The 14,781-nt window shown below is 45.4% G+C and overlaps 1 protein-coding gene across 1 annotated transcript in view; it reads left to right on the forward strand.

Annotated features, from left to right (window-relative positions):
- NIBAN1 (niban apoptosis regulator 1) overlaps positions 1-14,781 on the forward strand; it is a 57,106-nt gene that overhangs the window by 31,191 nt on the left and 11,134 nt on the right. The window contains exons 6-8 of the mRNA XM_032117811.1: positions 11,763-11,878; positions 14,167-14,271; positions 14,364-14,526. Coding sequence (XP_031973702.1) covers positions 11,763-11,878; positions 14,167-14,271; positions 14,364-14,526 — 384 coding nt within the window. The remainder of the gene's footprint in view (positions 1-11,762; positions 11,879-14,166; positions 14,272-14,363; positions 14,527-14,781) is intronic.

The raw sequence follows: 14,781 nt of genomic DNA on the forward strand, positions 1-14,781 counted from the left end.
ATGAAAGGTGCTTGGCTTCAGCACCCTGAAGAATGAATCAACACAGCCCTGCTACTTGCTGTGCTAGGAGCTCATTTAGGTGGGTTTGGGGTGCAGTGGGGATGAGCTTGGGTAGAACACATGGGAATTGCTTTGGAAGTTGTGTCATGATACAAAACCCCTAAGAAGTGTTTATTACTAAGGCACAGCAAACCCTCACTTGCGTTTGCAAGCTGGCAAATGCATCACAGCTATAGAGTCAGGAATCATGGAATATCCTGAATTGGAAGGGACCCACAAGGATCATGGAGTCCAGCTCATGGTCCTGCACAGACAATCTCAAGAATCCCACCCTGTGCCATACAGGAGACCAGGTGTGTACAACATGGAGGGAGTGTAGTTCTCCAGTATATCCCTGTGTTGTTACACACACAGCACTCCTGATCAAACATTTGGCCTGTCTGCAGGTGTTTCAATGGCAGCTCAAGCCTCAGCCACGGCTAAGCCTTGTAACTGGTCCATGAATGGTGTGTAGGGCACAGTATTCATTGTCCGCACAAAGATAACCTGGGTAGGTTAGACTAGAAAACTTAAAAAAACCCCCCAGTTTGTAACTTGCTAGGGTTATAAAAACAACTTTGCTCCCATGAAATTGGAAGATCATTTATGAGCTGGATCCTTCAGAAAAAGAAATGCTTTCCTGATTTTCAGATGACTTTTTTTCCACCAAGATGCCCTCAATTCCCCACTGTTCTCTAGGGTCTTCCATGCCTTTAATGTCCCTTTGGAGTCCCATCTGCTCCTGCTGCCCTTGGTCAGAGATGGGAACACTAAGCAACTTCTCCAGCAATCTCAGCTGCTTGGGTTTGAAGCCCAGGCTTGTGGATAAATGAGTTGTGAGTGCAGGGTGTGAACAGTCCCTTTTATTTACAGAAGTGGCTCCCAGTGAATGTTTTTTTAGCTGTCACTTTAGTCTCCTGGTCATCAGCTTCATCCCATTGCCCTCAGACAGCTTTTTACTGCTGTCCTCCCTGGATCATTCTCAACTGCCATCTCTTTTCCCTTGTCTCAACTGCCAAAGGCATTCCTGGTTTCCTTTAGGACTCCATTCCCATGAGGAAAACACACACACACCTGCATTTCTAGGCAGTTTCCTAAGATGTGCAGTTACTTGTGTGGTGCTCAGTGGTAGTTGCTTTCAGGGGTCTTCTTCACAGTACACGTGGGATTCCCGATCCTGATGTTATCCAGGTGGTGTACACCCGCCATTCCTGGTCTCAATGCTGTCCAGGTGGTGTACAATCCCTAATTGCATTCCCAGTGCTATCCAGGTGGTGTACAGTCCCCATTCCCAATGCTATCCAGGTGGTGTACACTGCCCTGACACTCTGGACTTGGCTCCTCACTGAGGTTTGGTAGGGAGATGGGGACACAATCAAGTTTTCCTGGCATTCCATGACTTGAAGCCTGTTCATGATGTTTGGGGATTTTAATTTCTCTTCTGGAGCAAGTGTAATGGGTTTGACAAAGCTTTTGGCAGCCTGGTTTTTCTTTAAAGTTCAGCACATCACTCTAGGGGCCAATCCTGAACTGGCAGAAGCTGGGTTTAGATGACCTAAGAGGTCTTTTCCATCTCCAAAGCCTGTGAGTCTGCACTTCATTATATTTCATATGGCTTAGCTCTTGCTCATTTATGCATCTGTTCCAGGATTTATCCCTCTCAGCTTTTCCTGTGGTCCAGTTTTTATCTGACAGACAATGCCTCGAGGCTCATCCTCACTTCTGCCCAACAGGGTGAGAAGCAGATAAAGACAGTCTGGGTTAGGATCTACTGTTGCCAGTAGAAAGCAGGAAAAGAGTTTTAACTGCTATCAGGGAAGCAGAAGCCCCTTTTATGTGGATTTCTTGGAGTTATGTAATCCGCTGGAGACCTGGGTGCTGCAAATGGAAAAATGATCACCGACAAGCCACCTCAGCAAGCTGAACTCTGCCCTTGGAGAGAATTTTTTTTCCAAGGGCTTCACATTGATTCCTATTCATTCTCACATTACTGAAAAATATTATTTATTGATACTTTTTAAAGTCTTTTTTGCAAACACTTCTGCTGACAAAAACAGGTGTCTGAGCAGTCTGACAAAGTTACAGCTATGTACTGCAAAACAATGGGTAGTAAGGATTGTGGTAGAAAATTTGACTGTGCTCTTTTACTACAAAATAGTTGAAAAGAGAAAAGAACTGTGAAAAATCCTTCATGTTTGATTGTGAGATATAATTTAGTGGGATAAGGAGCATGGATGAAAGCAATACTCCCTCCACCTCTTCCCAAAGTGCCAAGTTCACGTTTGCCAGGGCAGATTTGGCAAGGGCAGGGCAAAGACAAATGGCATGTCTGATCAGAAGTAGCCTTTCTGTCCCTGCTGTGATCTGCCACTCCTGGAAAGGAATGTACTGCACTGGGCTTTAGCCAAGGGCTTGGAGGAGTTCGTGGGTACAGTGTGTTTTCTTTCTCCCAGGAAGCAGAGTTAAACACAGAAAGCTGGAGTGAATCAGCGCTGGGAGCCGCCCTGGCATTCAGCTGTTTCCTGTCCCCAGAGTCCCTCTGGTATAAATTCCCAGCCCAGCCTGTGTTTCTGGGATTTCTGGGCAGAGCACAAGCATTGGGATTTAGTGAGCACCACTGGGAAATGGCATTCAGATGTTTGGAGTGTGGGGTTGTTGTGCTGCTCCCCTCTTGACATTCTTCTTGTCTTTGCCTTTTATACTCATTGATGAGGGCTTGGTGGTTTGAGGAGACAATGATCTCCTTCACCAGCAATGGAACATGAAGATCAAATGCTTTTTGGGTTTTAATTTGTGAGATGGTGTGATTAGGGCTAATTAGTGAGAAGACAAGTACCCAGGGAGCAGCACAGGAACCCCAACAGCCTGGCAGGTGCAGGGGGTCCACGGAGGGGGCTGCTGACTGTTCTCTGCTGCTTCCAGGGGAGCCTGTTCTTCCCAAGTGTCTCTGCAGGTCAGACCTCCAGCAGTGTAGGATTTTTAAAACTCCTCAGCTTTTTAAAGAAGCTGTGCTTGAGTTTAGGTGGAGTGTAGAGGAAGTGGTTTAGCATTTTCCTCCGATTTTCTAAGCTGCTCCTGCCAGATTAGATGGGGGTGGCAGCATGGGATTCGTTGGTTTGCCTTATCTCCATGGTCCACTTTGATCCACAACCTGGACTTACCTGGTTCCATCTCGCTCCCTGTTTCCTTAGTGAAACACTGAGAAGTGCGCACCTCAAATCTGGGGGAAATCTGCTGCTGAAGGGGCCACCTTGCCCCCAGGGGGGATGTTCTATCAGTCCCACAATGGCAACAGTGAGGGAAAGGCTCAAAATACTCACAGGGCTCTAATATTTCCTGTTCCCCAGGTGTTAATCCTTTATGTTTGCATGCCTTGAAAATCAGACTGAGGTATCTTCTGAGTACTTCTTGAATTATTTGGGTTTTTAGGAGGTCTTCTTGCTTCTTATATGAATTTCACTCAGTATTTGCTCTTGGAAGTGGAGAACCCCGACCACTTGGTGCTGGGATAGAGGGAAGTCTGCATAATGGGAAGGAAATGACAACTAGGTCATTCTGGGAGACACAGTTTCACTTCATAATTTTATTTTCTTTCTTCTGGTTTGATTTCACATCCACGTCTTGACAATCACCCTCCTGACAGAGGAGGCTGAGGGACTCACAAAACCACATCCTGTCGTCTCCAATTCCAACAGAAACAACAACAAAAATTATTTTGAGCAATAAATATATCAAGGAAGTATAATAAAGAAATACATTAGGCAAGAGAGAAAGACAAAATGTAGTTTTAAGCTCATGCAGGGCAGTTTTTTTTTCTCCATCTCTGACTTTTAGGGTTGCTATTATCGGTGTCTGCATTTCCTTTTTCAGCTCTGAATTTATCTGACAGTTGTTTTCCTCACAGTTATTTCTAACTTTCCTATGTTACATGTCTATAGTGCCTGTATAGGACTTACCAACTCTTGGACTAGAATTCAGAATAATTCCAGGAGCACTGATAAAGGTTGAGAAGCTGGCATGAAATCCTTGAGCTGAGGGATGAATGTGTTGATACATCTCTATATACAGAGCAGAGCAGCTGTGAGGAGTCCAGATACTACTTTGGAAGGGTTTTGAGTCTTCATGCCACAAACAGGGTGGCCTTTCTTCCCCGGAGAGCGAGGTGAAGGGAAGGATTTTCTTGTTGCCTGTTTCCAATGGATGTGGAAGGAGCAATTAAGGGAGAACTGAGGAGGAAATTGCTTTTTATGACATTAAATAAAAATGTCCTTGTGCACTGGGATGAAAGCGAGGCCTTTTGGAAGGTTTGTATGGTAATTTGGGGTGAGAAAAAGTACAAAGGGAGACAATATTTAGCCCTTCATCTACCAAGACTTGTGTCTTGGCTCCTCTCAAGCAGCTGCTGCACTTGGGTTAATTAAATTCGTTTTTGGTTAATAAGATCAGACCTCCTGTGATGCGCATGAGTGGCTGAGACCGTGGCTGGTCTTTCACCGGACATGTGAGGTCCAAATGGACTTTTTAAACTGATGTGTAAACATCCATAGGAATAATAATGGTGTCATAACAGACAAAGCCATTTCACTAGAAATACCTTTGGTCAGGCTTGTGGGATGTTTAAAAAAACTCACTAAAACTTTCAGGACATGATATAGAAAATTCTGTATAATTTAGAATATTTTGCTTGAAATAAGACTATTTCTCCTCTTTCTAGGATGTTTTTGCTCTATGGAATGAGTTCATTCAGTCAGCATGACTTTTGCCTTTCCAGCCAGCCTGGTTTCCTACACTGTGGTGAGGATTTTGAGTCTGTAGGAGTGACATTCATTCTGAAACACCAAGATGATGAATGTGCTAAAATCATAATTGCCATTACATTCTTCCTACCTCTCTCACTTCGGGCTGATTATCTTCTTCTTACATACTCCCAAGCATGGGGTGGTGCAGGGGAGCCACTGCCCTAAGCCCACCACCCCAGCCTGTCTTAGCAGCTGTGAAGATTCCTTTGTGCAGAGAAATGTGGTGTTCAGGCTCCGCCTTCAAAGTTCTGCAGCAGAGAAATCACAGAATCATGGAATGGTTTGGGTGGGAAGGAACCTCCTGCCACAGGCAGGGACACCTTCCACTAGCCCAGGTTGCTCCAAGCCCTGTCCATCCTGGCCTTGGACACTTCCAGGGATCCAGGGGCAGCCACAGCTTCTATGGGCACCCTGTGCCAGGACCTCCCCACCCTCACAGGGAACAATTCCTTCCCAACAGCCCATCAAACCCTGCCCTCTGGCAGTGGGAAGCCATTCCTCCTTGTCCTGTCCCTCCATCCCTTGTCCAGAGTCCCTCTCCAGCTCCCTTGGAGCTCCTGTAGGTACTGAAAGGCCACAATAAAGTCACCCCAGAGCCTTTTCTTCTACAAATTCACACCTGCTCCAGGAATATTATAGCTGGTTTGGAAAGCACTTGGAAAATGTCGTAAGTAAGTGATACTGTGATTCTTTGTGTGTGTTTATGCAGTGTTCATTAATTTTTTAGACTATGAAACCCAAAGCTGCTGGTCCCCCGCCGGGGGAGGTTCCTTGTGCCCTGTCTGGTGCTGCTTTGAACAGCTTTAATCTGGGCGCTGTGTGCTGATAACCAAACAGTTAACCCTGCTCAGTGTTCAGTGGCCATGGAGGGAACTTGTGCTGCAAAGCTCTATTTGCTATAAATACAGCATTTTCTTACAGGGCTGTATCATGTTTGGAAGTGACCTCATCTAGTTTCTCTTGGTGGTTAGCAGCTTCACACCACATGCTCTGTGGATAATGTGACAGCACACTGCTCACAGGAAATCCCCAGAGCTGGGAGGCTGATGCCTCTCAGGCCCAGGGCACCATATATATTTCACTTTGTTCTCAGTTTGGATGGTGACAACACAGGACAGAATTTTGTGAGGGTAAAATGTGTGTCCTTTTATTTAGAGGGTCATTTTCAGCTGTGCTTGAGCCATGTCCCAAGCCCCAGGTAACCTCCCTTTTCCTGAGGTGCAGTTCCTAGGCTTTCCTCATCTTCCCACGTTCAAAGCATGTTCCTTTTCTTACCTGCCATCCCCGGTGGGTTGGGACCATTGCTTATTACTTGGAGATAGAAATTTCCACAGTTTAATTTTTCTGGAGTTGATGTCCATGGCCTTTTTACCAGCTGTCTGAGGTATCTAAAGAGCAGCAGCTCTTAAAATGTGCTGGAGCTGACATGAGCTCTTGGAAAGGGAAATCATTTTTTATCATGCTCATTTATTTTTTTTTGAAGGGCGTCCCCTAATTGTGGTGCTGGTTGGCAGAGTGATTCCTTCCCTGCAGGAATGTCTCTTCTTCCCGGACGGTCTCCAGCTGCCTCCACCCCAAATCCTTGGGGGCTGGTGGAGTGGGAGCGCTATCTTTGAAGTGCCAGTACAAGAGTTGGCATTACCCTATCTCTTTAGTTGGTTTGTAGTTGTGTATTTTCTTTTTTTTTACCAGCTTTTGTTTTAAAAGAACTAAATTTTTAAGAAAATCAGTTAGAAATTGATCTTTTTAAAAATTACAGAGTGTGTTTAATGGAAAGCAGGGGAAAAGCAAGAGTCTAAATATATTCAAAAGAAGCAGATGCCAAGGTGAGAGGGGAATGACTTGGAAGGATGAGAAAATTGGGAAAATGTAATTTGCATTTCTTAGCATGAAATCTATTCTCTTGAGGGCAGCAGTGTCTAGTGGAAATAAGAAGGGGTGGAAGCACCAGCTTTTGAGACTGCATTTCAAATTCCAAATATATCTCTATCTGCCTCCTACGATCTATTTGTAACATCACAAGAAGGAAGGCCCTGCACCAGTACCTGTACTGAGATTTTTTGTGTCCCAGGAAAAGGCTCTATAAAGTGACCAACAAGAAGGAGTTACAAGAGATGCTTTGGCACTGCCTTCACCAGAGCTAGGTCTCCATCAAATAGATGAGGAAGCAAGGAAATAATATTGTGAGATCACCTGAAATCAAATGCAGTTTTTATTCATTTATCATATTCCAAAAATTAATAGTAAGTGACATTCTCCTCCTCAGTGAAAGGCCACCAAACTGGACTCCTTGGTCTTCTTCTCCTTCCAGTGATTGTTCTCCTGCCTTCTCCACTCCTTGTGGCTTTGGATGATTTGAGGGGATATTCATGGGCCCTGCTGTCTTGTAGGAGGGAACTAAAAAGTCCTGAGTTTTTTGTATTGGTTGTGAATGTCTTGTATTGGGAAGAGACATTCCAGAGAGCTGCAGCTCCTGAGGCTCATGGGCCTGAGCCTGGCAAGGCCTGTGGGCCCTGCCATGATCATCTCCTACAAAAACAGCCATCACTGGGTGCCACATTGCTTTAACATCAATTAGTTACCTGCAGGACGAATTCCAGGATCATATAAATTATATTCCCTGCATGCAGAATCTGGCTGGGATGCTGCAGAAAGCAGATGGAGCCAGGGTGGATTGCTCCCGAGTTTGGTGGTCAGATGAAGGGCATTATGTCAGAGTCAGCATTTCTTTAATTAAAACCCGTGCTCCGTGAGCTCAGACTTCTGGATTCTGGTTTAACACTTGTTCAGCTACATCTTTGGGCCTCAGCCTCGTGTGAAATGTCAGCCAAAAGGCTGAGTTTATTCTCCGTGGTGGAGCTCCACAGTCAATGAACCCCGTCACTGTTACTGGATTGCAGCTGAGTCCAACCATTAACCCAGCCATGTTCACCACTAAACCATGTCCCCAAGTGCCATTAGTGACAGTTATTGTTCAGAGGGACACACAGATTAAATGGGATGTTGAAATAATCACTTTTTAACAGCTATGTCAATGTTACAAAGGCATCTTCCTTTGCTTGTAATTAAGAAAAATCATCATCTGAGTGATTAAACCTCACCAGGAGCCCCAAGGCAGCAGTGTGCAGTACAGACAGATGCACAGTTTGAACTGGAATGTTCAAATGCAGATTTCATATTATCTGGATTTGCTGGAAATCCAGTTTGAGCCAGAGGCAGCTGCAGCACTCAGCCTCTCTGGTAACACGGCCCATCTGTAGAAGTTCTTGCACAGAGCTCTTCAGTGTTCTGACTGGTGTAAGACCAGTTGATCTGTGGCTGTGGATGAGACCAAATCCACCAGGGCAGTGTTGGTGAGTCACAAATGTCTGGACAATCTGTCCTGAGGGGCTTTAGCCATGTGCATCTCCAAGGGTGCAGCTGTCCTGCCATGGACAGGGCAGGGAGAGCCCACAGGACCTTGGGAGTGAAGATTTGCTCATCACTCCCCAAACATTCACCTGCCAAGGGACAGAAGGAGCAGCTTGTAGCCCAGGGCACCCTGTTAGGAGACTGCCAGTCCCAGGGCAGCCCAAGCATGGGAGACAGCTGAGACTGGGAACAGGACCCTCTAAGTTAACTCTTCTGCACGAGGTGCAGGTGCTCTCCGTGGGTGTCCAGTAGCCTGGTCCTCTGGGTATCATTTTGATGAGTTAAGGTTTGACATAATTGTGTTTTTTAAAAGAGAAATTATTCACTGCAGGGAAGCTCCTTCCTACAGAAAGCTTTCTGCAGTCCTGAACAAACTGAGCCATGCCATTGACACATGTGCAAGTTTGGGGAGATTTATAAAGTCAGGGTGCTTCCAGTTGACCTTCCATTTCCCAAAATCAAAGGGAGATTTTTAGCAGTTACTCTTGCATTTATAAAAGGAATCTGTGGTTAGAAATATCTCTTACTGAAATTGGGCTCTGTGCTTGGATATGTAGAGTCTCTAGGTAGGTTTTCTCTTTCTAAAAATTAAACAGAACAAACAGAATTTTGTTTTAATCTCCACACATAAGGTATGTTATGTTCATTAGCAGCTGGAGAACGTGCTTGGGTGATTTTCCAAGTGCAAGGCATCCTGGATTAAGCACACAGTACCAGTCTGTGTACCTGTAAAGTCTCACTGGCCTTTTGCTGGAGGACACTCAGTAACCTTCCTGGCTTTGTGTGAGATTTGGGTAAGGGAGACTGCAGCCAGCACTGCACCAAGCTGCCCTAAGCTGCTCCCCTCGACCAGCAGGACACATGGATCACTAAGGACAGGTGCCAGGATGACTGAGGGGAAGCCCCTGTGAGGGCTTCAGCAGAGGGCAGCACCCATTGTGCTCTCCCCTGATGCACACTCGTCCCTGGCACTGCTGGGCTTTGCCACCTGCCCCGTTTGCAGCTGCAGCTTTGCTGCCACGGCCCAGCCGCTCCCTCGCACGCGAGCAGGGCTCCCCAACAGCCAAGCCCTTGTTTCCCTAGCCTTGCTGTGGCTGCCAAGCCACCACCTTCCTCCAGCCTTTCCATGGACTGCTAGATGGGGTGGGCAGAACCCTGGCTCTGCCCTGCTGAAGTCGTGCAGGATGTGCACCGCAGCTCCTTTCAGCTGGGTACAATTCCCTTTTCTTGAGCCCTGCCCATGAATGTGGTTCTGTCTCGCGTGCCTCGCCAGCAGCTTCTGCACAGCCCGACACTGGATGGATCTACTTGTTCAAAGCCTTATCACTGAGGCAATCTTTTCCTCCTATGGAAGTGAGAATGAAATTGCCTAAATTAAGCAATTGTAGCAGCCTTGAAGGATAAAGCTTCCTTTCTGCTTGGAGCTGTTTTTGTAGCAAGGCTGCCATGATTTTGTTTGTATCCTGTGTTTACTGGCATAGGAAAGAATGTGTGATTGGGATTTTATGGCACTTACAGCTTGATATTTTTCCCATGAGCTATTCAAATGAATCACTCTTGGATTTTTAGCACCTTCTTCCCACTGCAGTACGAGCTTGGGGACAGTCAGAACAGAGAGAGAATATTCCCTTGAGCATGGATTTAAAACTTGATGATCTTAGAGTGCAGACTCTTGTCAGCACTGGTGCATCACCATCTCAGCAGGTCCAAGATCCAGCCCCTTGGATGGTCTGTTGTCCCTTAGGGTTAGGAGGGAGCACAGCTGTGAAGGAGGAAAACATGTGAGTCATAGATTGGAGGGCTGTGGGAGCTGCAGTTTTCCCTCCCTGCAGCCAAACCAGGACCTCTGCTCATCAAAATATTTTGAGTTTTATTTTGGGAGGACAAAAGTTTTTGAATGCAATGCTCCACCTCAGTTTCTGAGGTGGAATACTCCATTCTTTCATTAAAGCTGTAGTCAGAGGATGTTCTCTCAGCACTGAACAGCCTGACTTACAACTAATACTGATATTTTAGCACCCTGGTTTGTGATTTGCTATGACAAATGCTGTAACTCCTGGAGGTAGCAGTGAAGGTAGGGTTGGGATTTTACCTGGCTGATATTTTTTTTTTTAATCATAGTATGAGCTTGGAGAATTTGTGTGATGTCTTTGGATCTCCAAATACCTTCAGATGAAGAACATATCAAGAGAGTGGCACTGAGAGAGTGTTTAGTGCCCCTCAGTGTGTTTAACAGACCTTCCTGCAGACATTGCAGCCAGGTGAAACTCTGAAAGGGCAAATTGTGACATTTGGACTCTGAGCAGATCTGAAACCATGCAGTTTTCAAGCAGCTGTGTTCAAGCTTCAAGGGTGAAACCCTGATGAAGTTAATTGTAGGTTTCTGTAGCTTTTATTTTTGTTAAAGTGCATGGAGGAGATATTTCAGGTATTACTGTGGTGTTAATCCTCCATGTTTCCCATAATTTCTCTAATCCCTGCATTGCCTTTGGCATTTACACAAGGCTCCTGTAAAGCTTCTCTCTTGAACAGTTTCATGAACAAGCCCAAAGAAGTGTTGCTTGACAAGCAAGGCATGAGGACTTACTCCTGACTCTTCTCATCACAATTGTTTGTATGTATCAGTACCTTCTAATTGCCTTTGAGAGAATCAGCATTCTTGTTCTTCCCTCCTTTATTCTCAGAGTGCACAACAGGACTTCACCTGCTCAAGGCTGGAGTAGATAATCTTGGAGAGGGGACAATAAGCCTTTGTGGCTTTGTTTTCCCAGAAGATAATAATCCTGACACTGTGATAGTGAAGACACACCGCTTCAATCCCTGAAGTGTTTGCGGGTGGTTTTTTCACTCAGGTTTGCCAAGCAGCAGCACTGCTCCACGTTTTGAGGCCAAGGTGTCCCCAGGTCACCACGCTGTTCTCGGGAAGAGCTCCCATATGGCAGCACTGGCCTTGCACAATAACCAGATACTCCAGAGCTCTGGTTGAACATTCCTGAAATATTTAGTGAAATCTGCATGATCTTGTCAGAGGTTTTGTTCTTAACTGGTAGAGCAGGGTGCTGTCTTTGTTGAGGTCTGTTTTGTTGTACTTCCACGAAAAACCATCTTGATCACCAGTTTCTTAACAAACCAAAGGAACGAAAAGGTTATTGGGGAGTGTTAACTCAGGATTTAGCAATTTATCAAGGCACACAACTTTCCACATTGAGCTGCCTGTTGTTACCATAAACTAAAGAGGAAGAATTCCCAACTGTTGGCCCTGGCACACGTTGTCAGAGTCTTCCCGTGTGCCACCTTACAATGCTTACAGGTGTAAAGGCAAGGGATGAGCTTTCCTATGTTAGTGCACTTCTAAATCTTAGTGAAAGCCCAAGGTCTTCAGGCATTCGGGCTTAGTAAATTAAAGTATTACTGCTAGGTGCATGCGGAGTGGGAAAGGGATCAGAAAAGGATGGTTATTTTTTAAAGGTTATTTCTTGGTAAATCCTTTATGTTACTTTTTGTTTTCTCCAGACTTTCTCAAACAGACCACGTATGAAGTGGAGGCGTTCTTAGAGGCCATTCAGTTCTTCCGGCAGGAGAAAGGCCACTATGGCACATGGGAAATGATAACTGGCAATGAAAAAGAGGTAAAAGAATATATTCTATATTCCTGATGGGGTTTGTTTGGCTTTGGATATGGCAGCTCTGAGGGTAGTGAAGATTATAAATCCTCTTGGCAAAAAATGGCGTCTTAAAAAAGAAAATTGAGTAGATAGAAATACCTGAGATTTTAAGATATCCCTTGCTCATATGTAAGTCATAATTCTTTTTTAGTAAAAACTTCTGAAGGACAGTCTTGCATAGTAACAGTTACACTTAACTGAAGTACACAGATTTTTGGTGTTTCTGCAGAAATGAAATGTTAAGCCCAGGGTCTGGGTCCGTACTTGGGCACCCGGATTTGGAGCACTCGTGGTATTAGGTTACTCCACAATCCCTCTGGCATCACTCCACATGTCTTTTAGGGCATTATTTGCACCCTGATGTATAATTTTTTTTCCAAACACTGAGCACTCCGCAAATGTTTACTTTAGTGCCAGCTGCTAGGTGTTTTCCTTGATGAAATGTGGCTTCCCTTTGGGAAAATGGAAAAAACCTTAAGGAGGGGAGTTTGTTTTAAGGAACCAGATTATTGTTTTAGAAGAAGCCTACCTTTGAAATGCTGAAAAATGTGGAATCTGGAGAAAAATCTATAAACAGTGTCTTTCCCACTGCCATCAACTCAGGGATTGAAGTTCCCTGCTAACATCTGATAATAAATTCTTTACTTTAAGGAGTTACATGAGGGTTTTTCTTTTCCCCCCCTCCTCCCTCGTGTTATGGAGCTATTATAGTGATAGTTTCATTTTATATTCTATTTTTCCTATTGCTTGCCAACAACTTACTCATAACCCATATACCTCAAGAGAGCTGTAATCAGAAGACATCCAGCCTAGTTCCACTATTATCTTCTTAGCAATAATTCATTCTGTAAGTATAGTGTGTTCTCATGGCCTGCTTGGACCAAACATAATAATTATTTTAGGCAAATATCCAACCTAAGTGAGTGGTTTGGAGCAAGCAGGCTGCAATTTGTTGCTGTAAAAGTCCCTGCAGAATGCCAAGAAATGCATTTGCTGACACTCGTTTGTGGTGGCCGAGTCCCTGCAGTGTCAGCGCACACTGGGGCTGCAGCATGGCTGGAGTGGGAGCACAAGCCCAGGCACCTGAGGGAAGATCCACCAATGCCCTAAAAACGTTCCCAGAGAGCTCAAGATTCTGCACAATATAAAATCATGGAATCACAGAATATCCTGAGCTGGAAGGGACCCACAGGAGCATCCAGTCCAACCCCTGGCCCTGCACAGACACCCCAACAATCCCACCCTGTGCATCCCTGGGAGTGGTGTCCAAACGCTCCTGGAGCTCCGGCAGCCTCGGGGCTGTGCCCATTCCCTGGGGAGCCTGGGCAGTGCCCAGCACCCTCTGGGGGAAGAACCTTTTCCTGATCTCCAGCCTGACCCTCCCCTGACACAGCTTCCCTTGGCTCCTAAATCTGTTTGATCTGTTGTCACGTTTATTATTTGTGATAGCTTGGGTTATTCATGAGATCTTTCTTAAGAGAGCCATTAGTTTAGGACCTGAATTAGTGAATTGCTTTTGACAGATACTTGAGTCAGCAGAGCTGAATCTGAAGTGCTGCTGTGGCATTATCTCTAAGTACTTAAATGAAACTACAGTAAAAGTGTATTGCATACTGGAGGTATATTGGAGGTATATTACAGCAGGGTATTGTGTGTTGTATTTCTGTAGGGGCTGTTTATGCCCTGTTTTACACTGGGCTGCAGTCAGAGCCCTTCTTCACTTGTGCTACTCTAGTTCCTGCCATTTCCCTCTGCTGGTGTTGGTGCATGCCCGAGATGCCTGTGGCAGCTGTAATACATGAGGTGCAGTGTCTGGAAGCACTGACACAAATGAAAAAGGCCTGGCATGATGAAAATGGAAAGTTGAGGGGTGTTTTTGCACTCTGTATTGGCTCAGCCAGCAGCTGGGTACAGCAGGGATGTAATTGTGGACTGTGCTGGGCTGTTGGTGCAGCTTTCTCAGGCCAGAGACAGCGTCTACAAATAAAAACATGGAGAGGGAGGCCTAGACTCCCAAAATCAGACGTATATTAAGTCTTGCATATTTATTTGGTGCATTTGAGTGGGACAGGTAAGGAAGGAGTTGCAGATCAAATCTAGGCAGAGAGAGTGCAAAGCCTCCGTGGGTAATTCCTGGCAGCTGGGAGGGACAGCTGAGCCACTGTCTGCACACATCACTCTGTGCTGCAGTGCTCAGCATTCAGGTGAAGAACAGGGTGTGAACTTGTCATTTTCATCTCTGGACCATACAGATCCTGAGCAACCTGGTGATGGAGGAACTGCTGCCTAACCTCCAGACAATGATCCTGCCTAAAATGAAGGGAAAGAGGAATGACAGGAAGCGGGCCTGGTTTGGGGTAAGGACTGACACTTGCAGAGTAGCTGTTGCTCATAGCAGCTCTGTGGGTGCTGATTCTGATCTCTGCTTCTCAATCTGATTTGGGTCCAGATTGTAGAAGAAACCTATGGCTTAGTCCAGCAGCAGGTGGCAGAAGGATTAAGTACCTTGAAAGAAGAATGTAGAGAATTTGCAAAAACTCTTGAAGGGACCATTCGTTCAGACATGGATCAGATTCTGAACTCCAAGAACTTCTTAGCTGGAAAAATCAAAGGTTAGTGGAGGAACAGCTGTGCTTTGGAGCAATTCTCCAATGTTTCCCATTGTTTTGCTCAGATTACCAGATGTTCTTGTTTTGAAATCCTTGTGTGTTTTGAGAAATCCAACTGGAGACACCAATTTTCAGAACACAAAAGAGCCTCTGCTGCCTTTGATGGGAGCTGATACCTGTGGCCACTGTGTCTGTGAAAATACAAGGTCTTCTCAAATTGGAGCTGACAGGTTTTGAGTATCCTGATCAGAGTTGTTA

Source organism: Corvus moneduloides, chromosome 9 (genome assembly GCF_009650955.1).
Source record: "Corvus moneduloides isolate bCorMon1 chromosome 9, bCorMon1.pri, whole genome shotgun sequence".
In the NCBI taxonomy this organism is placed as follows: domain Eukaryota; kingdom Metazoa; phylum Chordata; class Aves; order Passeriformes; family Corvidae; genus Corvus; species Corvus moneduloides.